Here is a 25,961-nt window from a genome sequence, read left to right on the forward strand (position 1 = left end):
AATGCATGAAAGTGAAAAGTGAAAGTGAAATTGCTGTCATGTCCGACTCTTAACGACCCCATGGACTGCAGCCTACCGGGCTCCTCTGTCCATGGGATTTTCCAGGCAAGAGTACTGGAGTGGGGTGCCATCGCCTTCTCTGAACTTCATTTCCATAGTCTAAGGTAAATATAAAATGGTGAGTAATGTCATAAGCAAAAAAAAACATAAAGCAAGAAATGCAAATTAAAATGAGGTATAACATGACCACATTTATTTAGAATATATTCCAATATCAAATGGTAAATTTCAACAATGCAAAACCTCAGTTTTTTTTTACCCCAGCCTAATACATCCCATCCCTGAAAGGAACCTCTATCCTTAACTTTGTTAATCATCTTCCTCGCTTTTCTTTACAGTTTCATCACCTAAAGATACATCCCTAAACACAATAGTTCTGTTTGTTAACTTTAAATACATAGAATCCTACAGAAGTATGTGTGTATGTGTGTTAGGTTTCTTTCATTCAACTTAGAGATTTTATGTCAATTCTGTGGCTTGTAGTTCATTCAGTTTTATTCCTATGTAGTATTCTAGTATGAGATTATACCACAATTTGCTGATCTTGCCTACTGGTGGTGAATATGGGGGTTATTTTTAGTTTTGTGATTCATAGTAGCCCCAGGAGCACCCGTCTAAAAGCCCGTCCCCCACACACATACGTTTCTTTATGATACGTAAGTGGGAATGAGACCACTGGGCTGTTATGCTTATCACGTTTTAAGGGGTATGATTGGCCTTCCGCGTCCACATGTTTTGCATCAGTAGATTCAACGCACCGTGGCCAAAATATTGGAGCTTCAGCATCTGTCCTTCCAATGAATAAAATGGTGTAGTAGTTGCATAAACCCACAGACATCTTACCATATACTTTAATTCATCTCTAGATTACTCACAATACCTAATACAATGCAAATGTTATGTATGTGTGGCAAACTCAATGTTTGTTTTTTGGAGCTTTCTGGAATTTTGCGGGGAATATTTATGATCCACCTGATGCAAAGAGCTGATGGAAAAGACCCTGGGATGCTGGGAAAGATTGAGGGCAGGAGGAAAAGGGGGTGACAGGGTGAGATGGTTGGATGGCATCATAAACTCAATTGACAAGAGTTTGAGCAAACTCCAGGAGATAGTGAAGGACAGAGAAGCCTGGTGTGCTTCAGTCCATGGGGTCAAGAAGAGTCTGACACAGCTGAGCGACTGAACAACACCATTTTGTATAAAGGACTTGAATGGATTCTCTTATCTGTTCTCGGGGGTCCTAGAACTAATTTCCTGCAGATACCAAGGGACAACTTTATTGCCATACTGTTTTCCCCAGTGACACCTCTAGCAGGCTGTGAATACTCCATACCCATTTTTACCGAAAGTTGGTATTGACAGACTTTCTAATTTTTATATATTTGGAGCATGTATCTTAGTATAACCATTTCATTGTGTTTCAAAAACTTACGCTTCAAAACATCTTTCCTATTCACGTAGTGGAGGCCTGAAACCGCATGGGCATTCCTCTAGAACTGGTCCAAGTAAAAGGAACATCTAAGGTGGTCAGTGGTCCAAGAACCTTCAGTGTGGTAGATCCAGACTGACCCTTTTTTGAAAATGGCTGGGAAAGGGAAGGGGATACACGAAGTAGCGGTATGTATTGGAGTTGAGGTGGGTGTAGGCACAAATATGGAGAAGGCGATGGCACCCCACTCCAGTACTCTTGTCTGGAAAATCCCGTGGACGGAGGAGCCTGGTGGGCTGCAGTTCATGGGGTCGCACAGAGTCGGACACGACTGAAGTGACTTAGTAGCAGCAGCAGCAGCAGCAGGCACAAATATGGGCTTCCCAGGTGGCACTAGTGGTAAAGAACCCGCCTGCCGATGCATAAGACGTAAGAGATGTGGGTTCAATCCCTGGGTGGGAAGAGCCCCTGGAGAAGGGAATGGCAACCCACTCCAATATTATTGCCTGGAGAATCCCATGGACAGAGGAACCTGGCGGGCTACAGTCCATAGCGTCACAAAGAGTCGGACATGGCCGAGCGACTAAGCACAGCACAGGCGCAGAGTATAGGTTCCAGGAGAGATAGGAATTAGAAGTCTAGAAGGAAAATCTGTAGCCTCCAAAGGCAAAGGCAGAACCTATTCATTGCATGACTCTTTTCACTCCAGGGCACAGATTCAGCCCAGAAGACTTTTGCTCTGAGTGCACTCAGAGATACAAAGACCTGTAGGCTGCCCAGGCCTAAAAGTGCCTTCTGACGGCAGAGGGACAAGACGCAAGGGTACAGCTGTGGTACCACCAACTGCTTCCAGGAGTAGATTTATTCTCAAAGTAAAGAAAAAGACAAACAGAGGGACAGCTCATTAAAATAATTTATTCTAGCTTCAAGGCTTTCATTGGATTAAGTCATGCCCATAAAAACTGCAAAACTTGGTGAAGGAATGCCTCACCCCCACTTAGCTGCAGGACACCTGTCAACATTTATAATTACTTGGAGGTGACTGTTTACACGTGTGCTCTTGCATGTGTGTGGGTGCCTAGCCCAGGCTCTTAAAATAGATGCATGCCTACAAGCTTTCCAAAGTGTGATTTCTGTTGCCCAAGCGTGTGTGTGTGGCTCTTTCCCTCGCACCTGCCTGCTGGAGTTTGCAAACCCCATCCATGAATACAGATGGCACTGTGGAACCTTGTGTGTCATCTGAAGGCTTTTCTCCTGATAATGTTGCATCCAAGTGAGATTTAAAGTCTACAATGGATTTACCAGACCCACAGCTGGCCCTCTCCCCAGAATGTGTTGGCATAAGCATTGCTGAGGGCTTCGCCTCCAGACGTAAGGATGTGGTGGCCTTTGTGTTTCTGGTCTGGAAGGCAAGATCAAAAGATCATTCCTGACACTGGGGGATACATCTCTTTACCAACTAATGGGGAAATGTAACTTTTGTCTGTGCAGACCAGACCATGAGTCAGGGGAGCTGTCTCTTTCCAAGCCTTTCCTTTCTGCCCTCCCTCCACTCACATCAAGACACCAAGTGCACTGTCTTCCTATCGTTCACAGAAGGGTTTGCTGTAAATCTTTTCACTCTCCTCCTCACTCCAGTGTGGCCTGGAAAGGAGTGTCACTCGCCCTGCCTGACCAGAGTGTCCTCATCTGTGAAATGGGAAAGGATTGGAGATAAGATTTCTAAGATATATTTCAGTTCCAATGTTAATTCACATCTTAGTAAGGGCTCAGGTCAATATATTATCTCTCCTGGGGTTGTCTACACTTCAAATCTAATTTGTCACTGTGGCATGAAAGGTTTTCTTCTTGGCTAAAGGGGTTTACGGTGTGAGCATCTGTCCTACATCCACTGGCCCAGGAATAGCTTAGAGCTGCCATGATGTAAGGAGTGCATGGCTATACTTACAGGATTGGTCATCAGAGGCCTAGAACTTCTTGCTTTTTATGTGTTTGACTATCTTCCAGGCTCTGAACGTCTTGAGGACAACCTGGGTCTAAGTTATTTTTGTTTGCTGGATTTTAGCCCCGCACGGGGTGTGGACCAAATGGTCAGCAGCTGTTTGGTTGAGGGAGTGATGGAACACGTCAGCCGGCCACCCCTGCAGCACGGGCCTGCTACCGTCTCCACCAGCTGCAGTCAGGGATTGTGTGGCGCCCCGGCTGTCCCGTCAGCTGGAGCACCGGCTGCTTCTAGCTGCTCTCCCCTGCAGCTCTCCTCCAAGGGCTGCAGACAGCTGTCTTCAGGGGTGGCTGTCCCAGGCAACCTGGTCCTAGTCATGTCCTGGAGGCCTCTGAGGAGGTGCGGCAGGGTGAGTTGACGAGAACTTCGAGCCCTGCCACCAGGTCCAGTGACCCCCGCCCCCCGCACTGTCACACTTCCCTCCCACAAGCACCCTGCTCCCTTCACCCTCAAGCTTACCATCTGCACTGGAGCCCTGTGTCTCAGGTGGGGGCTGGACGTGCCTGCTACATGAGTCGGGACCGTGCTTTGGCCCAGCTGCAATCTTGCGTGGTCTCCTTCTACAGGACTCCTTCACATCACACCAGCCTTGAGTCCTCACCTTCCTCCCTGTCCCAGCCACAGGACGCCTTAGCTCCCTTCCCCTTTCTACCTGCACGTCTGCTACCAAGATCCTGAGAGTCCATCCCACCCCACCTTCGGGTCCACGTGTCCAAGCCCTGTTTCGTGCCTGGCATTGAGCTACATGTGCCTCTTCATTCATTCTCCAAACCAAGCCTGGGAGGCAGACATCATTATTCTGACCTCCTCTACCTGGGGCCTGGAGAGGTCCCATCCCTCACCTTAAGTGGTTACATAAAACCAGGTAGTGACTGCGGTGTGTATTTCATACCTGGTCTCCAGAGCCTGCACTTTGCCCACCGCCCCTCATCCCTGCTTCTGGGTGGGAGAACAAGACCACAGAGAACTGATGGAGCCTTGACCCTGGTCGTCTTTCCCTCAGGTCCCAACACTTTTGGCTGAAGCTGCCCCATGCTCTCACCCAGGCGTGCACATACGTGTCCCACAGCTGGACAAAGTCAGGATACGTCTGAACCCATGGAACAGCCCTTCCATCCACGTCCATTGCCCCAGCGTGCACATCTGGTAGTATTGGCCCTCCATGGCTCCTTCAAGCTGCCCTCTGACCAGCTGTGCTGCCAGGGATGGCTGCCAGGGGCACCCCCAATTCCAGGGAAGCCTATACGTAGTTCCCCTTTCCCGGGGACCTGCCTAGTTTGCATACCTCCTCCTCTCGGCCACCTGTGCATCTGGCTGTGGTCAGAGCAGGACACCTGTCCCATCTGGCAAGGCGGGCTTGCTCTTAGAAGGTGCCCTCGATGCCCTACTGCCTGCCCCAGCACGTGGCCCTCCTTCTGGGAACACCTCTCGGCTCTTTGGCCTGAGTCCCGTGACCCAGCTCCCAGAACTTCAGTCATCCTGTCTGGCTGTGTCCTGCCTTCTGTGCCAGCCTTCTCTCTACCTACTCTTCTTCCCTCTTCCTCTCCCTCCTCACAGCACCAGGACCCTTGGCAGGGACGATGAGATGTGTTCACCCCGCAAGACGGGCACCCTTCCTGTTCTCTCTCCCACATTGCCAGTGCTATGCACAAGCCAAGTTGCACACACCATAAATGTCATAGTCACAGCTGTCCCAGAGGGGAAGAGCCAGAGGCATGAGGTCATGGGGTTCAGCCTTCTCCCAGGGCAGGATGGAGAGTATCCTGGGTAGGCAGCATCCCTGGTGCCTCCTGAGACATACCAAGCAAGAGCCTTGATATGAGGAAGGCAGAACCCCAGGGAGCAGTGGGGAGCCCTGCAAGGCCAGCATCGCTGGGGGAGAGGTGCCTGAGTCGGGGAGGGTGGCTAAGGAGGGGCATCTGCTGCTGCAGCCCTGGGGGACCCCAGCTGGCTTGGCCCAGCAGGCTGATGGGGTGAGGCTACCGCCAGCCTGCTGTTTATTCAGGCGGCTGGTGGGCTTTGCTGTTCCCAGGAGGGAAATAAAAAATATTGCTTCTCTGGGGTCTCAGGGCCAGGCCTGTCTCAAACTCTCCTCTATGGAAACTGAGAATAATGGTCCCTCACTAAAACCAGGAAGTGGCTTGGGCATTTCTAAATCAGTGAGAACAGGGCCTTCCAGGGGCCTAGAAAACCCAAGGTCTAGAGGGCAGGGGCTAATTCCATGGGATTTTCCCTTTGCCTCACAGCGAGTGTGAGGGTCAGTGCTGACTCTGTCCAGGCGTTCAGGAATTGTGTGAGCTCTTGTTTTGCTAATACAGCTACTTAGGCCACACCACTGGGTCTGGGGTCCTGGGGCCACGGCTGGGCAGCAGAGGTGGACACGTTTCAGTCCCTTAGAGCTACGTCACTGACCTTCCCCATGAGTCAGAACCAGCCTCTGTCACATCACCCCGACTTGCTTTCTTCATTGCACTTTTTACTAATTGATGGTTTCTTGTTGATTTCTTATTTATTGCTTACTTCCCTTCACGGAAGGTGGTTTTCATCAGAGCAGGATCCTTGCTCTGGCTTACCCTCCGTGCCCAGGGCTGAACACATGAGTGCATTAATGAAGGAGTAGTGTATCGAACCCTGAACCTTCTGGGGCTTCACTCCACATCACAGGATGTGAGAATTATAGAAGATGCAAGGATGCTGCTCACTGCAGGTGCTTGTGGATGATCAGAAATGCTTGAATCCCATGAAGGCACCAGGAACTTCTCCTGTCAGCCCCGGGAAGAACCTGGCTCCTGTAAAATAGCCTTTCTGACACATTTGGGCCCCCTTTCCATCAGCTGTATCCCAAGCTCCCTATATTGAAGACAGTGCTTCTCAGACTTCAGTGTGTATGCAGACTGCCTGGGGATCTTGTTAAAACGCAGATTCTAATTCAGCAGGTCCGGGTCAAGTCGGAGCTTCTGCATTTCTTTCTTTTTTTTTTTCAAATCAAACTGCCTTTTATTTTTCAGGGACTCTTGCTCAGGTTAGTCTCCCCAAATCTTTATGCTTTACACAAATGTATTTCAATAAACATGCACACGCACACACACACACTCACTTTAGATTAGTAAAGCTTCCCATCACTATCTACCTTTCTCCCAAATCCTACAGTAAGAACAGAGCGTCCGCATTTCTAACAAGCTCCTGAGTGATGGAGTGATGCCTGTGTTGTTGGTCTCTTTGAGTAGTAGTTCTGTGGAACCCTAGACCAGGTCACAGGTGTGGAGCCCTCTGTTTTGTCACAGGACAAAAATCTCTGGAACTGACCAAGTCCCATAGCAACTGTTGCCATGAGCCTCTGAATTTAAGCCAGCCAGTTTTCTGGCCCCATAGTAGGTAAACCTCCCACCCTATTACCTACCCTATAGCATCTTAACCAATCACCTAATGCCACCCTTCCAGTAGGAATCTTCTGTCTTGAGGCTATAAAAATTGGCTACCAGCCCAAGAAAGGGATTGGCTCTTCCTGGAGCCAGCCTCTGTTCCAAGAGTGTCTCCCACTCTAATAAGCTTTATTCTCCCTTCATTCTGCCTCATGTCTGGAAATTCTTTTCCAACCTGTGCATAGACCATGACAGTAACATTCTATGAAAAATAACAGCCACTTAGTATGTCCCATGCATTTTCCACATACGTTAACTCATTCTTCATTACAACCCACCGGGAGAGTGCTAGTGTTAACCCCATTTTACACATGGACAAATGAAGCACAGGGAGCTTAAGCAATTTGCCCAAGATAACAGGTCTAGCAGTAGCACCATTGAAATGTAAACTGAAAGGTTTCCTCCAGAATCCGTGCTCTTAACCGCTGCATTTGACTGACCCTGATAACACTTATCAGGAATGATAGACGTCCAGTAAAACCGCTCATTCCGGGCACTCTTGAAACAACCTCCTCTCAAGGGCTTTCGCTCTCACACTTAGTTCTGTGATATTTAGGGAGGCCGACTTGGCGTCAGCCCCACAGAACACATTGAGCCTTTCCAGTGCTCAGAATTTGGCGTGCGCTGAAATGCTATAAGAATGGCATGGCCAGTGGTCTGGAGCCTGGTTAGTTTTAACAAGCACCTCGTGGGCTCCTCTGGGCAGCCCACGTAGAGCCACTGGAGCCACAGTGTCTGGGTGTCACAGTCTGCCTATACGCCCCCTAGGTCTGAGCCACCGTGGCATCCCTCTAGGCCAACAGCGGCGTCTTACCAGACTGCAGACTGTGCCTGGCGGAGTCTGAGCTTTTGCACATCTTGTACCTGTCTGTCAAAGAAAGATGGAAAGTGTACACGTCCTCTGTGTTTACATGGTTACTTCCTCTATCACCCTCATAAACAGGGCCCAAAGGAGAACGCCACATCTAAAAATTCAGATGCTCATGGAAACTGTGGAATGGGAGCCAGTGCTGGACAACATTAGATCTCAGTGCAGTAAACGTCTCTAAAAATAGCTAGAGATGAAAGGGTACCTCTAAGTCTGTTGACAGCTGCCCAAGATTCAAATCCCATTCAGCCTCACCTTCTCCAGGATGCTGCCTCTGATGCCTCTCGCCACTCCTCCCTTTGAACGCCTATGTGGCATTTACAGAACCTGGCGTGGTTAGTCATCTTTTTCCTGCAGTGGGGAGCCTGTCTTCTCCACTGCAGTTGTCCCACACGGAACCCACCCCCACCTCCCATCCCAGGACAGGAACACCAGAGGAATTAGAGGATTTCTTTCTGCCATACTGTACCCTAGACACACAGGAGGTGCTTACCAGTATTGGTTGATAGAAATGTAACTTTGGTCCTTTCTGGTATGAAGTACATCTGGAACATGGGTAATTCGCCAAGGAGGGGTCATTTAGGGAAACATTTTATGTGTGATTAGGAAAGTTTAAAGCCAGCCTCTCAATTTCCTATGTAAATAATGCTTTTTAAAGGGGAGCCATAAAAAAAGGGTGAAGGGGTGTCCCTGGGGGTCCAGTGGTTAAGAATACAGCTGCCGATGCTAGGTCACGGGTTTGGTTCCTGGTCTGGGAAGACCCCACATGCTGCAAGGCAACCAAGCCTGAGCACCACAACTACTGAAGCCCATGTGCGCAGAGCCCGCGCTCTGCAACAGGAGGAGCCACTGCAGGGACAAGCTCGTGCACCACAGCTACTGAAGCCCATGTGCCCGGAGCCCGCGCTCTGCAGCAGGAGGAGCCACTGCAGGGACAAGCTCGTGCACCACAGCTACTGAAGCCCATGTGCCCGGAGCCCGCGCTCTGCAACAGGAGGAGCCACTGCAGGGACAAGCTCGTGCACCACAGCTACTGAAGCCCATGTGCCCGGAGCCCGCGCTCTGCAGCAGGAGGAGCCACTGCAGGGACAAGCTCGTGCACCACAGCTACTGAAGCCCATGTGCCCAGAGCCCGCGCTCTGCAACAGGAGGAGCCACTGCAGGGACAAGCTCGTGCACCACAGCTACTGAAGCCCATGTGCCCGGAGCCCGCGCTCTGCAGCAGGAGGAGCCACTGCAGGGACAAGCTCGTGCACCACAGCTACTGAAGCCCATGTGCCCAGAGCCCGCGCTCTGCAACAGGAGGAGCCACTGCAGGGACAAGCTCGTGCGCTACAGCTAGACAAGCCTCTCTCGCTGCACCTAGAGAGAGCCCACCCACGGCAACGAAACCCAGCGCGGTCAAAAATAAATATGTAAATACTTTTAAAGGGTGAAATGTTGCCATTTGCAGCAACATGGATGCATCTGGAGAATATCAAACTAAGTCAGACAAAAACAAGTATGACATGAAATCACTTATGTGTAGAGTCTAAAAAACAATACAAAGGAATCTATATAAAAAACAGAAACAGATTCCCAGACATATTAAACAAACTTATGTTTACCCAAGGGGAGAGGCAGAGGGGATAAATTAGGAATACAGGATTAATAGACACAAACTCCTATACATGAAATAGATAAGCAATAAGGATTTACTGCACAGCACAGGGAACTCTATTCAATATCTTGTAATAACCTATAATGGAAAATAATCTGAAAAAATGTGTATGTATATAACTGAATCACTTTGCTGTGCACCTGAAACTAATACAATATTGTAAATCAACTAGAATTCAATTAAAAAAAGATTTTCAAAAAGTGCTCGAAAGAATAGTTTGTTCTTATTAGAAAAGCAGATTAAGTAGATTTCTTTGACCACCTCTTTTTAAATTGCCTAGAAAATCCCTCTTTCATTAATTGAGACATTGGTTCACATGTGGGGAGATGCAAGCAAATGGAATTTTTGTGTAATGTTACTCATCACTGGTATGAGCATACTGTGTGCACAGGATGGAAAAATAGCAGGTGTCCCAGTAGCTCGGGGACATGACAGTATTATTATTAGGAAAGCCGTGGTGGTATTGGGAAGCATTTCCAGTCATGGACACACTGGAGCCAGGCTGCCCTGGAGATGCGACCTGAGTCCATGCGCTGGGCCTCAGCACAGGGCTGGACGCTCCTGAGGGCCCCTGTGCTTTCCGGTTGGTTTCTCAACCTGCCTGTTGAGTCTCTGGGCTCTGAGCAGGAGATGGCTGCCAGCTCCCTCCTGCTTGTCCTCAGAGCACTTTAAATGACTCCCTTTAAAAATTTTTCTCTCTTGCTAGGAAATATCTAAAAACCTCACCAAGGAAAATGAGCAGATCAGAGAGGACGTGGAAGAAATTCGAACTGAGATGAACAAGCGAGGCAAAGAGAACTGTTCCAATAACATCCTGGACAGCATTCCAGACATCCGCTCGGCCCTGCAGAGGGACGCGGCTGCAGCCTACACCCATCCCGAGGTACAGCCCCGGCCTCCGGGAGCTCTGACCACAGCTCTCCGGAAAGTGTACGCCCACCCCCTCGCAGGTGCATGGAGCCTTCGGGCTCCAGCCTCCCACGGGCATGGTCTCATTCCATCTACTCAACTGTCCCATCAGTCTGACGGGGCAGAAGTGGACCCCATCACACTTAACACTGAAGCCCCGCAAGGTTCAGCCAGGGTTGAAGCCAGGACCCAGATCTGGGTCTCCTGGGTACCAGGCCTGTTCTTTGTATTATACTTCATCCTGCCGTTTTGAGCATCCCTTGCGTTTACAAGTTAGGTGGCTTGTCTGGGACCATCCTAGTTTACTCCTGCTGTCCCGGCATGATCGCTAATGACTCCTTCTGTCACTCTAGAAGAGTCCCAGTTTGGAAGCAGTCAGCTGTGTGGTCCTCCCCATTTGTAAGGGACTCTGTGAGTACTTCCATTATCCATCACACCGTACGGCCCTCACCCCAGCTCTAGAAGGCAGCCCGAGGCCGACATCAGTACCCTCACTTTGCAGAAGAGGAAGCAGGTCCAGGAACGCTCACGTTCCCCGTGGCTCAGCCGGAAAGTGGCGACAGGGGTCTCAGATCTCTGTCTCTGCCCACTCAGCAGTGTCTGGGTTGGTGCGATGAAATGAAACACTACCTAATGTGATTTGGGTGATGCCAGAGGGCCTACTTGCTTAAAAATACCTCCCTGTCTGATACCTGTTTCTTTTGTCTCTGCTTACCAAGTTATATGGGAGAAGGCAATGGCATCCCACTCCAGTACTGTCGCCCGGAAAATCCCATGGACGGAGGAGCCTGGTAGGCTGCAGTCCATAGGGTCGCTAGGAGTCGGACACAACTGAGTGACTTCACTTTCACTTTCCACTTTTCATGCATTGGAGAAGGAAATGGCAACCCACTCCAGTGTTCTTGCCTGGAGAATCCCATGGACGGAGAAGCCTGGTAGGCTGCAGTCCATGGAGTTGCACAGAGTCGGACACGACTGAAGCGACTTAGCAGCAGCAACCAAGTTATATTTATGTGCCAATAGTTATATATATTATTATTTATGTGTTATCTCCTAAATTGCTGCCTGTGAAACAGGAGCTAACCCTAAAAGAATAGAAGAGGAAACAGGTAAATTCTGGCAGCAGGACTTGCAGAGTGTGGATGCTCTCAGCAAGGCAGGTCTGGATAAAGTGTTATAAAAGGGGTCCCTGGCAAACACGGAATAGCGACAGCTAAGAAAGGTCTTGCTTACTTTTACTGGGCCACGGGTTGGTGGTGGACAGCAGAGCATGGATTTCAGGTGACCCATCGTGGGATCCCCTCAGCCTGGGGCAGGTGGGCAGAGTGTGGGTTGAGAGGGTCTGGGACAATGACAGCAAAGCCCTGAACTTGTGGCTCTATGTGCTGTGACATTGAAAAAGGCTGGGAAGTGTTGCTGCAAAGGATTTGTTGCCTCGGTTGTTAAGAATCAGGGTAAGAGAGGAAGTAAGGTTAGGCCTGCGGGCTTGGAACTCTTGAGCAAAGAAATTCCCCAAGTGGAGCCAAGCAGGCAGCAGCTGTGGGTTTGGGGAACCTTGAGCATGTGTTCCAAAGGCAGAAGAGCAGGCAGATTAGGACTTTGGAGACAAGAGGCCCTGAAGAGAGTCTGGTGCCTACACTCCACCCAATTTGTAACTTGAAATAAACCCATTTCCAAACCAGAAAATAAGTACAAGCAAGGCCAGTAATTTTCTGGCTTAGCCCACGATGACTCCATTGATGGTTTTTTGGAAATATCATATATCTTCAAAAATTATTTTTATTCTCATTTTCGGGTGTTCTCGACACGCCAGTGACTGAGCGTATGTTTAGTCTGCTTGGTGGGTCACCCCTGAGCAAGTCTGAACTTGTAAACCAAAGAGCCAGAGGACATTTGCACTTTAAAGGGAATTGGAGGCACCCTGGGTTCATCAGACCTGGGGCCCAGCGGCTCCTGTCACCGCCCGTGTGGCATCATCTGCCGGTCCAGCCGCTCAGTGGAATCAGGCGCTCCCCGACTTCAGTCCTCTCTGGCTCCAATTTCCCAGTCGACTGAGCTTGAGAATTCCATCAGTTGTCTTGATGACACATTATGTGGTATGTTCAGGATCCCAGCTCAGATTTCCTGAGGGTAAACAGCAAACCAAATCAAACACACCAAACTCTTTTTCTCCTTGCTCAGCAAACCTTGCTGCCTCCTGAAATCCCCATTCACACCCTGCTGAGGTTAGCACAATCCACCCAAACCAGGGTAGTGGTGGGGGTAGCCAGGGCCAGGGCAGGACCAGAAAGGGAGGCGAGGTGAAGGACACGAGGCTAGCATCTTTCTCTCCCTTTTCCTATCTCTTTAGTGAACCCCCTGTTGAAAAGGGGGTAAAGAGGGGTGTCTGGGTTTGGTTGTTATTTTCAAGGTTCTTATGGATTATGTCAGGGTTTTTTGGAATGGTGAATGGCACTTTGTTGGAGGCGTCTTTCCAAGAAGGTCCATGCCTGGAGGGTTGGCAGGGGGCTCTGGGGGCTGGGTGGAGAGGTCAGGGTGGGATTGGGAACATGGAAACACCAGGAGTTGAAGTCATACAACAATTTAACAGAGAGAAGAAACAAAAACTCGGGGGCTGCTGCCGCCCCGTGCAGCCTGTCGCCAGCGAATCCAAGGAAATTATATGTTCTCTGGCAGAGGCTGTCCATGGTCTTGCTCCATCTCCTTGGCTGGGAGCGGGAACTGCAGTTCCCGCTCATCCCTAAAAGTCTGGAATTAAAGACAGTTCCTGGGGTTTGCCACGAAGAAATGACAACTTGCTTTTGCAATGCAGAGGGAAACCAAGGTCTGGCAATTAGATGGCCTGTGGCATCTGAGTTGAGGGCTGGGGCCTCTTGTCCGCCTCCCAGGCAGCTCTTTTCTATGGGAAATGAGGAATCCCCAAGTCTTCTGGACACCAGCCAGACCACGGCCCTGAGGGCTTTTTGGACGGCAGATGAGTTAGTCCTGTGGTGACAGCTGAGCACAGTGTAGCTATACCAAGGTGGATCACAGGCTCTGAAGGCAAGCAGCCCTGGATTATTTAATAGCCTTATGACTTAATAAGGAGAAGGCAGTGGCAACCCACTCCAGTATTCTTGCCTGGAGAATCCCATGGACAGAGGAGCCAGGAGGGCTACAGTCCAATAGGGTTGCAGAGTCAGACATGACTGAAGTGGCTTAGCATGCACATACATGACTTAATAAGTGCTCTCTCACTTGATTAACCTTCAACCAGATTGCTAAATACTCTGAACCTCTCTTTATTCATCTGTAAAATGTGGATAATAGTATCTATCTTGCCTCATTGTTTTAAGGGTTAAAAAGAATATGAAGGGACATGTCTGCCCATAACAGATGCTCAGTAAAAGCCACCACCACCAGCCAAGTATTCCCTGCACTTCTGGTGGCGGTCACCTCCCCAGCAAACCATGGCAAGTTGGGGAGGGGCAGTTAGCGGGAGTGAGGGCTGCCCAGGGCACACGTCTGCCTGCTTCTTCCAGGCAGCTCTCTGGCCCCAGCAAGGGGAGGCTGCTGGAAAGTGTCCTCTGTTTTCCAGGAGTGGGTCAGCATGGGGGAGTGAAGAACACACGTTTAGGAGCTTCCCTGTCTGCAGTGCCATCTGGATAAAGTCTTCTGTCACGGGAAAACCAGTACAGACCCGGGGTGTGGTGGGGAGTGAGGGCTCCAGGTTTTCTCTAGGCCAGATTTTAAAGGTCAGAACAAGAATCTGATTTGCTTCTCCCTAGGCAGAGTGAAACCCACTCCAGTATTCTTGCCTGGAGAATCCCAGGGACGGGGGAGCCTGGTGGGCTGCCGTCTATGGGGTCGCACAGAGTCGGACACGACTGAAGCGACTTAGCAGCAGCAGCAGCAGCAGGCAGAGTGAAAGAGTTGGTCATGACAGCTGGGTCTCTGACAGCTGACGTTCAGGGAGCTCAAAGGTCCTGCTCTGCCTCTCAGGACTGAGCATCAAAGGGACAGAGGTTTTGTTTCCAAGTGGGCTATGCTCTATGGGCACATTTACCGAGGATTTAAGGGAGCTCACCCACCTCCTCCTGGCGAGAAGAAGAGCTTTCAGGGCTTAGGTGACTACAGGGAGTGACCTCTTCATAATTCAGCCATTCAAAGTCCTCATAGAGCAGAGGTGGGCCACGCCTCCCGTGGTCTGCGCTTGCTTTACTGATGGAGCCACTGGCCCTGTCTGGTGGCTCTGCACTGGAGCACAGCCAGCTCACAGGCCCTGTGTCCAAGCCCCTTTGTTTTCAAAAACGGGCCTGGGTGAGGGAATATGACTGGATGGACCTAGGCAGGGCCCAGGGACTCTGCCACACTGTGGACACAAGAGGTCAGTCCCCAGGATGAACGGACAGGATGGTCCTTCTGTGTGGCCATAACCATCGCAGAGGCCTTTTTTTGGTACCATCATGATGCCCAGGTCATAGGCTACCTACTGTAAAGCATCATTTGATTTGACAAAAATCCCAGTGGCAGTCACAAGTGTTGACAGTTCTTTTGGATTTGTTATGATTCAGAAATTCAGTTTAACAAATATTAACGTACATATATCCAGGGGAATCAGAGACGGACAAGAGATTGTCTCTGCTCTTCCAATTGCTCATAGTTTACAGAGACAACGTTCTTAAGAAATTCCTGTGGAAGGCAGGATGGGAGAGGTGTTATAATAGTATAGAGTTTTATCCATTAGGAGTTGTGTTCAGCTTTGAGTAAGAGACCAAAATATTGTGCATTAAACAATATAGGGGTTTGTTGTTCTGTTGTAAAAAGAGTCATGGAGGCAGGTGGCCCAGGGCTGGTACAGTTAGCTGCGAGATGTCATTAGTGATGTCCATCTTCAAAATCCCCTCATGGTCACAAGATGACTGCTCAGCTCCAGCCATCCTGCCCACATTCTCCTGGCCAGAGAAATGAGGAAAAGTGCAAATGATGCCTTCCAGCTGAGTCAGCCCCATGTTTTAAGGAGCTTTTCCAAAAGCTCTTCCCACCAACTTCTACTTCTACTTTAACAGCCAGAACTTAGTCGCAGGACCACTCCCACAAAACCAGTTTCTCATTAAGTTAGGAAAAAAGGACAGTGTTCGGATAGTCACTTAGAAGTCTCTGCTGCAAAGTAAGGATTGGGAAAGAAAGATGAATTCTAAATGAAAAGGTTTAGGAGTATTTCCTTGGGGTCCTGAGATTTTAGCCAGGCCTTGAAAAGTGGGTAGATTTCAATAAATGGCTATATGGGGGGAAGGGAATGGCTTCCAGACAGAGAAAACAATCTGAGCAAAGACCCAGCACTTCGGGAGAGCCAAGCAGTTCAGGAGTCACCCAAGTGCCTGGAATACCAAGGGTGGGGAGGCTGGGGGTGGAGCAAGAGAGAAGGCTGAGCTGGGTCAAGTCACTTTGAGTTCTCAGTGCCAGGTCAAGGACTTTGGACTTTATTCTGGATGCATTAGGGAGGGCTTGGGGCAGTTTGTGCCAAGAGCACAAGTAAAAGCAGTCATGCCTTATCCTGAGCTGTGCATCTTAGCCCTCAGCCTTCTTGTGCCGGCATTCCCTGGTGGCTCAGATGGTAAGGAATCTGCCTACAATGAGGGAGACCCAGGTTTCATCCCTGGGTCGGGAAGATCCCCTGGAAAAGGGAATGGCAACCCACTCTAGTAATCTTGCCTGGAAAATCCCATGGAGAGAAGAGCCTGGCGGGCTACAGTTTATGGGGTCACAAAGAGTCACACACGACTGCGTGACTAACACACTTCATGTTCCAACTACATAGATTTACTACAAACAACTGCGTGAGATCTGAGGCACCCAGCATCTCTAGGCCAGAGCTGAGAGGACAGCTGCACTCTCTGGGAAGTATAGCATGGAGGTTAGAGTCAGAGTCTAGAGTCAGACTGCCTGGGTTCAAATCCTGCCTCTACCACTTCCCTGCTCTGGGACCTTGGGTGATTTACATAACCTCTCTGTGCCTCAATTTCCCAATTTGTAAATGGGAATGATTAAAAGTGGTTCATACCTCATGGGGCTGACGACAAGATGAACAGTGCCTGGCTTAGGAAGTGCTTTTAGGATTAGCTGTTGTGACTAGGATGGCCTTGACTCCAGCACTGCCTCTTGTGACCTTCCCTTGTGTCCCCTCTGAGGAGCAGTATGAAGAGAGGTTTCTGCAGGAAGAAACTGTGTCCCAACAGATCAAATCCATCAAGCTCCTGCAGACGCGGCCACTGGCTCCACCAGAGGTGGTGAAGCCACAGCGACCCCTGCAGAGACAGGTCCACCTGAGGGGCCGGCCAGCCTCCAGGCCCACCGTAATCCGGGGCATCACCTACTACAAAGCCAAGGACCCCGAGGAGGAGAATGACATCGAAGAGCATCGTGAGTTGGGGTCCGCAGGGCAGCCCCCCAGAGGCAGGGCAGGGAGGGAGTCACCCTTTGCACTCTGGAGGGGCACTTCCTGTGAGCCACACCTGCCTTCGGCAGTTTGATTACTACAGTGGCCCCGCAGAGCCAGCCTGGTTACCTGAGATTTACCTGCAGTTACAAATTATCCAGAGTTCTTACTGCTTTTCCTCACAGCTTGCTGAGCACCCTGGGGGCAAGTCACTTGCCTTCTCTGGGCTTGCAGAGGACCACAGGGCGGAGCGTGGCTGAGCCGGAAGGGGCCTCTGTGCCCTCCCCATTCTCAGACGTGCACACTGAGGCATGGAGGGGTGACCCACTCAGAGACACACAGAGGCTTCTCCTGCCTGCTTTTTCTAGGGGGACCCTGGGCTTCTTGACTAGACTCTAGCACCTACTCTTCCATCTCTTTCCTTCTTACTCTTTCACACAAAATAGATACTCCTTTTCACCTCATCTTTATCTTGTTTCTCCTACACTTCCTCTTCCTGGGCTCTTCCCTGCCACTGGCCCCTCCTTTTCTTCTATCTATCCCTGCCCAGCACCCCAGGAGGCCTATCAGCCCCTCCTTTTCTTCTATCTATCCCTGCCCAGCACCCCAGGAGGCCTAGCTTTCCCCCTCTCCCTGCTATGCCACTTCCTCTCATCTGGTCCCCCTCAGCTGCCTCCTGATAGATTCTGCTCCCCCAGGTGCTGGCATAATCAGTTTGCCCATTTCTAACTGTGTAACGTTTTAATTTATTGACTTGTGGGGTTCCCTGGTGGTCTAGTGATTAGGATTTGGTGATTTCACTCCTGTGGCCCAGGTTCAATCCCTTGTCGGGGAACTGAGATCCCACAAGCCTCTCTACATGGCCAAAATAAATAATGGATTTGTGGGGTTTTTATATTCTGGGACAAATCCTTTGTATTGCAGATATTAATATTTTATTTCTGCCCATGGCTTGTACCTTTAGTTCTTTAATGATGTTTTTGATGAGCAGGTAAAATCCAGTTGACCAGTTATGTCTTTTGTGGTTAGATCTCTTTGTGTCCTAAGAAAACACTCCATCTTAGTATTCCTTTTCTGCTCAAAACCCTGGAGACTCCCCCATTTCATGCAGGATAAAAACTGAAGTCCAAACACAGCAGCCAAGCCCTCCATGACCTGGCTGTGTTCCCTCTGACCTCTGCCCACCTCACTGCTCCTCAGCCTCAGCAGATGTGTTCCGGCCCCAGGGCCTTTGCACTGCTGCTATTTCTCCCTGAATACTCCTCCCCGTCACCTGCTCGGTTACCTCCCTTCAAGCCACTGCTCCTCTCTTCATCCCACTGAGTCTCATCTTGACCACTTTATCCATGACTGCAAGGTTCCCATCCCCCCCTTCCCCTCACCCTACTAGACTTTTCCTCACAACACCTTCAAGGAGACAATCTGTCTAATGTTTGGCGTCTCCACCACTAGATAGAAACTCTGTGAAGGCTCATTGTTGTTTGTGCTCCATTGATAACTACTGAGTGAGTGACTAACTTCCTCCCAGGTTTTGTAGCCCTTGGCTGCGGTTCCTGGGTGGTGGGTGGAAGCAGACTGTTCAGAGAGACCCTCCAGGAAATGTGTCCATCTGTGCTCCTTTCACCTTCTTCTTCTAAATCCCACCTGGGCTCCACTTTGAATCAGAGTATCCTATGGCTGGTTCATGATGTATGGCCAAAACCATCACAATATTGTAAAGTAATTATCCTCAATTAAAATTAATTTTAAAAAATAAAAAAAATAATAAATCAGGGTATCATGCTGATGAAAGAAACCCTCATTAATCTGCCACACACCACATGTTGCTGACTCCTGAGTCACAAACGAACCTGTGTTTGTTTCCCAGAAGACGAATTTTTCAGTGGTGAACACGGAATGGATTTGCTAATTGAAGATCAGCTTCTGAGACACAACCAGCTGCTGACCAGCGCCACCCGGAGGCCAGCAGCCACCGGGCGCAGCGCCGCTGTGACAGCTGATGCCGGCACCACCAGCGCTGGCACTCCGACCACAGCCCTGCCCTCCGCCCGGCTGCCTGCCTCCACTGCAGCGCCCAGCACCCCTGACCCTGCAGTCTCTGCCTCAGTCGAACAATTCTCAACACCGCTCCCGACGACCTCAGTGTCTCCAGATCCCACGGAGGAGGCAGTCCCTACACCTTTTACTCAGGTACCAGCTACCACTGTGGCCCACACAGCCACCCAGCAACCGCCAGCCTCAGCTCCTCCGTCAGCGGCCCCTGAGGATGCCTTTGTGGAGGCGACGCACACAGCCCCAGTGCCTCCGCCTCCAGTCAGGACAGACTCACCAGGGAAAGATTCTACTGCCAGACAGGGCACCGTTCCCCCTGGCCCCACCCTGAGCCCCGAGGAAGAAGATGACATACGGAACGTCATAGGTGAGTCCATTCCGCCTGGCTTGGGTCTCCTGCTCAAGTAAAAGGCTGAGCCCGGAAATAGCTTGAAAGGAGAGGGGGGAGTCAGATGCTCCAACTGCTTCATAAAGAAAGGCAAGTGGAGTTACTCCTTGGGCAATGATCAGTTTTAACATCTAGGGTCTATATTCACAATGTACCAGTGACAAGAGTAGAAAACTCCTTTCTAAAATAAATTAGTGGAGCTAAGATCTCAGCTTCATTAATAAGTTTTATAAACATTTGTCAAATGCTGGTGTACTAGGCTTTGTGATGGGTGTTGGATATTTGGTTATTTAGTGATGACTATGTTTTCAGCTGGAGAAGGCAATGGCACCCCACTCCAGTACTCTTGCCTGGAAAATCCCATGGACAGAGGAGCCTGGGAGGCTGAAGTCCATGGGGTTGTTGAGATTCGGACACGACTGAGCGGCTTCACTTTCACTTTCCACTTTCATACATTGGAGAAGGAAATGGCAACCCACTCCAGTGTTCTTGCCTGGAGAATCCCAGGGATGGGGGAGCCTGGTGGGCTGCCGTCTATGGGGTCGCACAGGGTCGGACACGACTGAAGCGATGCAGCAGCAGCAGCAACACGTTTTCAGCAGGATGTTTACCAGGCCATGAACTAACAAGAGATTCTTATGTGTGTGTAGGCGGGGGGATCCCAGAATATTAAAAGAGGGAACAGGGAAATAGTGAGCCCCAGGGAACAAATCTCATTAGCTCCTGGCCTTAGAAAGCATGGGAACATCATGGCATCGTGTGATAAATGATGTAACAGAGGAGTGGAGAGACAGGGGCAGAGGGAGCAGCAGATTGCCTGGCAGCTAAGAAGGCTGGGAAAGCTTTTCTAAGAAGGTATCCTTTGAGCTGAGTTTTGAAGGATGAACAGGAGTTTGCTAAGTGGAAAAGGAAAGTATTCTGACTGGGTAGGTCTAAATGAGCAGGGTGTGTTCCAGAAACAGAGAATGTAGCCTGTTCTGTGCCTGGGCGCTCCATGGCCATAAGATGACTCTGGGAACAGTGAAACGTGAAAGTGTGTGTGTGTCTATGTATGTTTCCGTGGGCGGAGGCGGGGTGAGGGGGAAGTGGGACTTGCCACAGATGGCTTTTTCAAAAAGACTTAAACATTCATTAAGTCACCATCAACACTGAAAAATAACACTATTGAATAGTAATTTCATTAAAAATATACTTGATTTGACAGATGCGATTTGCCTTATACCTTTCTTTCCCTTCTTCCCATTTTCAGCCCCCTTGGCATCCTCTTTTCCAGTTCCTCCTCAGGATAAAGTGCCAGCCATGCCAGACAGATGGTGGTAGGGGTACCTACCAGCAGCCAGATGCCTGGTTGTAGCCTAGTCCCCACTGCGGAGAGCTGTGTGACCTTAGCCAAATCTCTGCCCTTCTGCAGGTCTCAGAAATTAGAAATTTACTAAAGATTGCTGCCTCAATTGGGAATCCCTAATAGCTCAGTTGGTAAAGAATCTGCCTGCAATGCAGGAGACCCTGGTTTGATTCCTGGGTCGGGAAGATCCACTGGAGAAGGGATAGGCTACCCTCTCCAGTATTCTTGGGCTTCCCTTGTAGCTCAGCTGGTAAAGAAAGTTTCCTCAGTTATATCCTGTAGTAAGTGTATCAGGCCGTGATATAGCAAGGAATTCTTATTGGGTGAAAAAAAACCCCAGAGTAATAACAAGGAAATAGCCAGTCACATGGACCCCAGGGCAAAATCTCACGAACCTTGGCCAGGAGGAAGCTAAGCAAGAAGACAGTTCTTGAGCCACAGAGGTTGGGGTGGGAGGAAAGAATGTTTTTCTTTTCGTCCCTTTCACTGTCACAGTGGGAGCAAGCAGACCCCAGAGTAGAAGATTCATTTCTTACCGCGTGGAGAAATCAGTTCTGAAGCTGTGGGTCTTGCTCAATTTCTGCAGAATGCCCCAGAGTCTGAGCAAAGGGTCCACTTCCACACTGGCTCTGGGCAGCCTTGACCTTGCTCATGGGTCCACAGACCCTGAGCCCAGCACCCCATCTCCCCACTGCCACAGGAGTGTACTCCCCAGGGTCCCCATACCTCTACCACTCAGGTGACAGGGACAGTTCCTCCAGAAACTTAGCCAGCTGCCCACCACTATCTCTCCACAGACGGGTGGAATACAGGCCGCAGGTAGGTCCACACTCCTTGTATGTCCCCAGGGATGGTGATTGCCTGGCTGGAAACTCTTCCCTTGGTGACTTCCTAGCCAGTAGGAGAGGGGCTTCCCTGGAGGCTCAGATAGTATAGAGTCTGCCTGTAATGCAGGAGACCTGAGTTTGATCCCTGGGTTGGGAAGATCCCCTGGAGAAGGGAATGGCTACCCACTCCAGTATCCTTGCCTGGAGAATCCCATGGAGAAAGGAGCCTGGTTGACCACAGTCCATAGGGTTGCAGAGTCAGACACGACTAAGCGACTCACACTTTCACTTCCAGCCAGTGAGTTCTCCACTGTCTCCACAACCCACCTGCCTCCCCTGGGTGTCGCCACCCGCGAGCTTTTCCGATGTGCATCTTTCTGGAGTTCTTAGGTCTCAGGACTCCACCTCCTTCGTTAGCCTGACTGAGATGCTGATGCCCAGACAAGAGAAACCCTGTGTCCTGGAAGTTGTTTACCTGGTAGAGGAGCAGGAGACGGGATACACTTTCTCTTGTGCTTCACTATTCTGTTCGACCAGAAGCACATTGTCACAGAGGGGCTTCCCTGGTGGCTCAGTGGAAAAGAACCCGCTTGCCAATGCAGGAGATACAGGAGACAATTCCTGGGTTGGGAAGATCCCCTGGGGAAGGAAATGGCAACCCACTCCAGTATTCTTGCCTGGGGACTCCCACAGACAGAGGAGCCTGGCGGACTAGAGTCCATGGGGTGGCAAGTGTCGGACACAACTGAGCGCCTATACAACAGAGGATGTCAGTTCAGTTCAGTTCAGTCGCTCAGTCGTGTCCGACTCTTTGCAACCCCGTGAATCACAGCACGCCAGGCCTCCATGTCCATCACCAACTCCCGGAGTTCACTCAGACTCACGTCCATCGAGTCAGTGATGCCATCCAGCCATCTCATCCTCTGTCATCCCCTTCTCCTCCTGCTCCCAACCCCTCCTAGCATCAGAGTCTTTTCCAATGAGTCAACTCTTCGCATGAGGTGGCCAAAGTACTGGAGTTTCAGCTTTAGCATCATTCCTTCCAAAGAAATCCCAGGGCTGACCTCCTTCAGAATGGACTGGTTGGATCTCCTTGCAGTCCAAGGGACTCTCAAGAGTCTTCTCCAACACCACAGTTCAAAAGCACCAATTCTTCGGCGCTCAGCCTTCTTCACAGTCCAACTCTCACATCCATACATGACTACAGGAAAAACCATAGCCTTGACTAGACAAACCTTTGTTGGCAAAGTAATGTCTCTGCTTTTGAATATGCTATCTAGGTTGGTCATAACATTAAAAGAGGATGTCAGCTTCTGCTTAAAGACTGGCCTGTGGGATTTTTCAAAAGAGCTGGGGTTCTTTTTTTCTAAGTTTTACTTTATATTGGAATATAGTTGATTAACAATGTTATGTTAGTTTCAGGTGTGCAGCAAAGTGATTCAGTTATACATATATTGATACCAATTCGTATTCAAATTCTTTTCCCATTTAGGTTATTACAGAATATTGAGCAGAGTTCCCTGTACTATGCAGTAGGTCCTTGTTAGTTATCTGTTTTAAGTACAGCAGTGTATAAATATCCAGTGAACTCCGGGAGTTGGTGATGGACAGGAAGGCCTGGCGTGCTGCGATTCATAGGGTCGCAAAGAGTCGGACACGACTGAGCGACTGATCTGATCTGATCTGATCTGATACATATCCCAAACTCCCTAATTGTCCCTTCCCCTCAACCTTTCTCCTGATAAATTCATTCTCTGTGACTGTGTTTCTGTTTTGTAAATAAGTTCATTTGTATCATTTTTATTTAGATTTCGATACTTGTCTTCTCTGACTTATTCCACTTTGTATGGTAAACTCCAGGTCCAGCCATGTCGCTGCAAATGGCATTATTTCATTCTTTCTAACAGCTGAGTATTACTCCATTGTATATATGGGCCACATCTTCTTTATCCATCTGTCTTACACAGAGGATGTCAGCTTCTGCTTAAAGACTGGCCTGTAGGGTTTTTTTTTTTCAGAAGATCTGGGATTCTTGTCTCTTGTATCTACTGTGGAAAAAAACACAGGGACACGGACACAGATATAAGTGCTTCTTCAAATGCCAAGGGGTGAAAAGAGGGGGTGGCACAGAGAGAAGGCAGGTGGAGTCTTGGCAGGTTTTCTCAGGAATCATTTCCAATCGCGTATTGCTGCCACATGCTTCTCTCAGGCTGCTGTTAGTGTGGATGGGATTTCTTTTCTGGAACCTTCTTAGCACACTTCCTGCCTGCCTGTGCCTGGCCAAGTAAGACTATATGTAGCCTTCAGTTAAATAAGAATCATTTGTCTGAAACTAACACACGCCACTGACTTGCTACCTACAAAAGGTTGTTTGCTGTTTAATGAGCCTGGCAATTTCGAGTTTGAGCTGTTTGAGTGGTTTTAAACAGGCTGCTTTTAGAAGGACCATCCTATCCTGTGGTTTCCAAACCTGGTTTTGTGATGCCCAAAAATGTCCACCAGTTTCCCCAGGGGAATTGTAAAACGCTCAGAAAAATTCCGAAAACAAACGAATTAGAATTAACTTTTGGCCAAAGCATAGCTGCTTGAGGACAAGAGAGGAAAAACACCATCAGTGATGGGAGCCGGGTTCCGGGAGGGAGGAAAGGGGACTGGTCACCATCCTTGGTGGTGTGGGGAGCTCTGGTCAGGCTGCCACAGAGGATGAGAACACGGGTGCCCCATGGCCGTGGCTTTGCAGAGTCCCAGACCTTAAGGGCTGTGATGCGCGTTGTAGGAGAGGCTGGTGTGGGGCAGAGAGGGGAGTGGGGAGGAGCGAAGAGGACAGTCGGGATGACAGCAATACCAGAGCCTGCCTCATGGCTGAACCTAGAAATGTGATCCCATGAAGACCACCTCTTCCACAAAGTAACTGGCCGTAACAACCCCCGAGGCCTGGCTGGCCACAGTGGCAGTGGGCACGAGACGGCCTGAGTAAGTGGCACCGACACGGGCAGGGCAGTGCTGACCGGAGCCTCCATAGCACCCAGACTCAGTACCAAGGACTGTCCCGTCGGCGGCCCAGAGTCTCTTGACAGGCACCTTTCCCAGCCCCAGCTCCACAGACACACTTTGCTCTCACTGTGCTGATCAGCTCACCAGGCCCCTGAAACCACAAGGAGCCTCTGTCAGAACACAGAGGCCACTGGCCCTAGAAAGACAAATATAAAGTGGAGTGGCTCCTTGTAAATGGGTAAGGAAGAGTCTGTGCCTGTCTACAAGGATACAGGCCACTCCTAATTCACCCAGCCCTCGCCAGGCTGGCTGGGAAAGGGCCTGCACTCTGGCCACTTCCACGGAGGTGTCACCAGGAGGGGCTACAGGGACTAGAGTGGACAGGTCTGGAAAGGTATGTGGTCCAGGGGAGGCTGTCTCTGGTTCTGACTGTGAGCTCCATCTCCAGGTGTGGTCACCAGGGCAGAGCTGACAGCGTGAGCCTCTGCAGGGGTGTTGAAGGGCACCCACGGTGCTGGCACAGACCAGGAGAGGCAGGGGAGAGGGCCTGATGATGAAGGGAGTAAGACATGAGGACTTAGATCTAAAGGTGTTAGAGAAGGTTCTAAGCAGAGGGGCACACTCACATTTGTCAGTACTGAGTTGAAGGACAGTACTGAGTGCTGGCGCTGTAGGTGTTGATCCTACAAAAGCAGGTGAGGCAGGGTCCCCGACCTGGAGTTGTGCACAAGCTCGTATATGGGACCCAGAAACACAGTTTCAGTTCAGATGATCGGTGGTGTTTAGCTGTTCATTCATGTCTGACTCTTTGTGATCCCATGGACTGTAGACCGCCAGGCTCTTCTGTCCATGGGATTCTCCAGACAATAAAACTGGAGAGGGTTGCCATTTCCTCCTCCAGGCGATCTTCCCAACCCAGGGATGGAACCCACATCTCCTGTGGCTCCTGCATTGGCAGGTAAATTCTTTACCACTGAGCCACCTGACAAACCCAATTTCAACTCAGGGTGGTGAGCAGATGCATAGAGTGCTTTGCGGTCAGAGGGACTCTCCTCTGGAAAGAGAAGTTGACCTAGCTGTCTTGAGGGATGAGGCAAAACCAGCCAGGAAGGACGGTGGCATTGCAATAAGAAGGACCAGAGTCAACAAGAGCCCCAGCAGTGAACCAGTTTAGTTAGGGCTGACTACACATTTTGTTGAGCCCATTGCAAAGTGAAAACATGGAGCCCCAGTTCAAAAAGCAAGATGGAAAGTGCCATTGAAGATAGTGAATATAAAGCTGTTTCCTTTCTTCTCTGATGTCTCTCTCTCATTCACTTGGTTTTTTTCTTTGCTACTTCATGCCATTGTAAGAAATACTTTTTTAAAAACTTAAATAACTGGCGTGAATTTTATCATTCTTGTTTATATTGTGCACTACCAGTTTTCAATGCAAAGATAAGATCATTTAACTCACGTGTGGAGTCCACCAAGATGATACAGTTTGTTTTTCATGGCTCCTATGTTCCTGTGTAATGTGTTCTTAGCAGCCCAGTGAAAATACTGCACACGACAAACTCATCTGTTTCTCTTCTTAATATGCTCACA

General features: G+C 49.7%; 1 protein-coding gene across 4 annotated transcripts in view; it reads left to right on the forward strand.

Annotated features, from left to right (window-relative positions):
- Positions 1-25,961, forward strand: part of OLFML2B (olfactomedin like 2B) — a 49,594-nt gene that overhangs the window by 14,534 nt on the left and 9,099 nt on the right. Inside the window, exons 4-6 of one of the 4 annotated variants that reach the window (XM_005203491.3) lie at positions 10,148-10,324; positions 16,521-16,752; positions 18,636-19,187. In XM_005203491.3, coding sequence (XP_005203548.1) covers positions 10,148-10,324; positions 16,521-16,752; positions 18,636-19,187 — 961 coding nt within the window. The remainder of the gene's footprint in view (positions 1-10,147; positions 10,325-16,520; positions 16,753-18,635; positions 19,188-25,961) is intronic. The other 3 variants (XM_059883697.1, XM_005203492.3, NM_001100354.1) reach the window with 3 other exon arrangements.

Source organism: Bos taurus, chromosome 3, assembly GCF_002263795.3.
Source record: "Bos taurus isolate L1 Dominette 01449 registration number 42190680 breed Hereford chromosome 3, ARS-UCD2.0, whole genome shotgun sequence".
NCBI lineage: Eukaryota > Metazoa > Chordata > Mammalia > Artiodactyla > Bovidae > Bos > Bos taurus.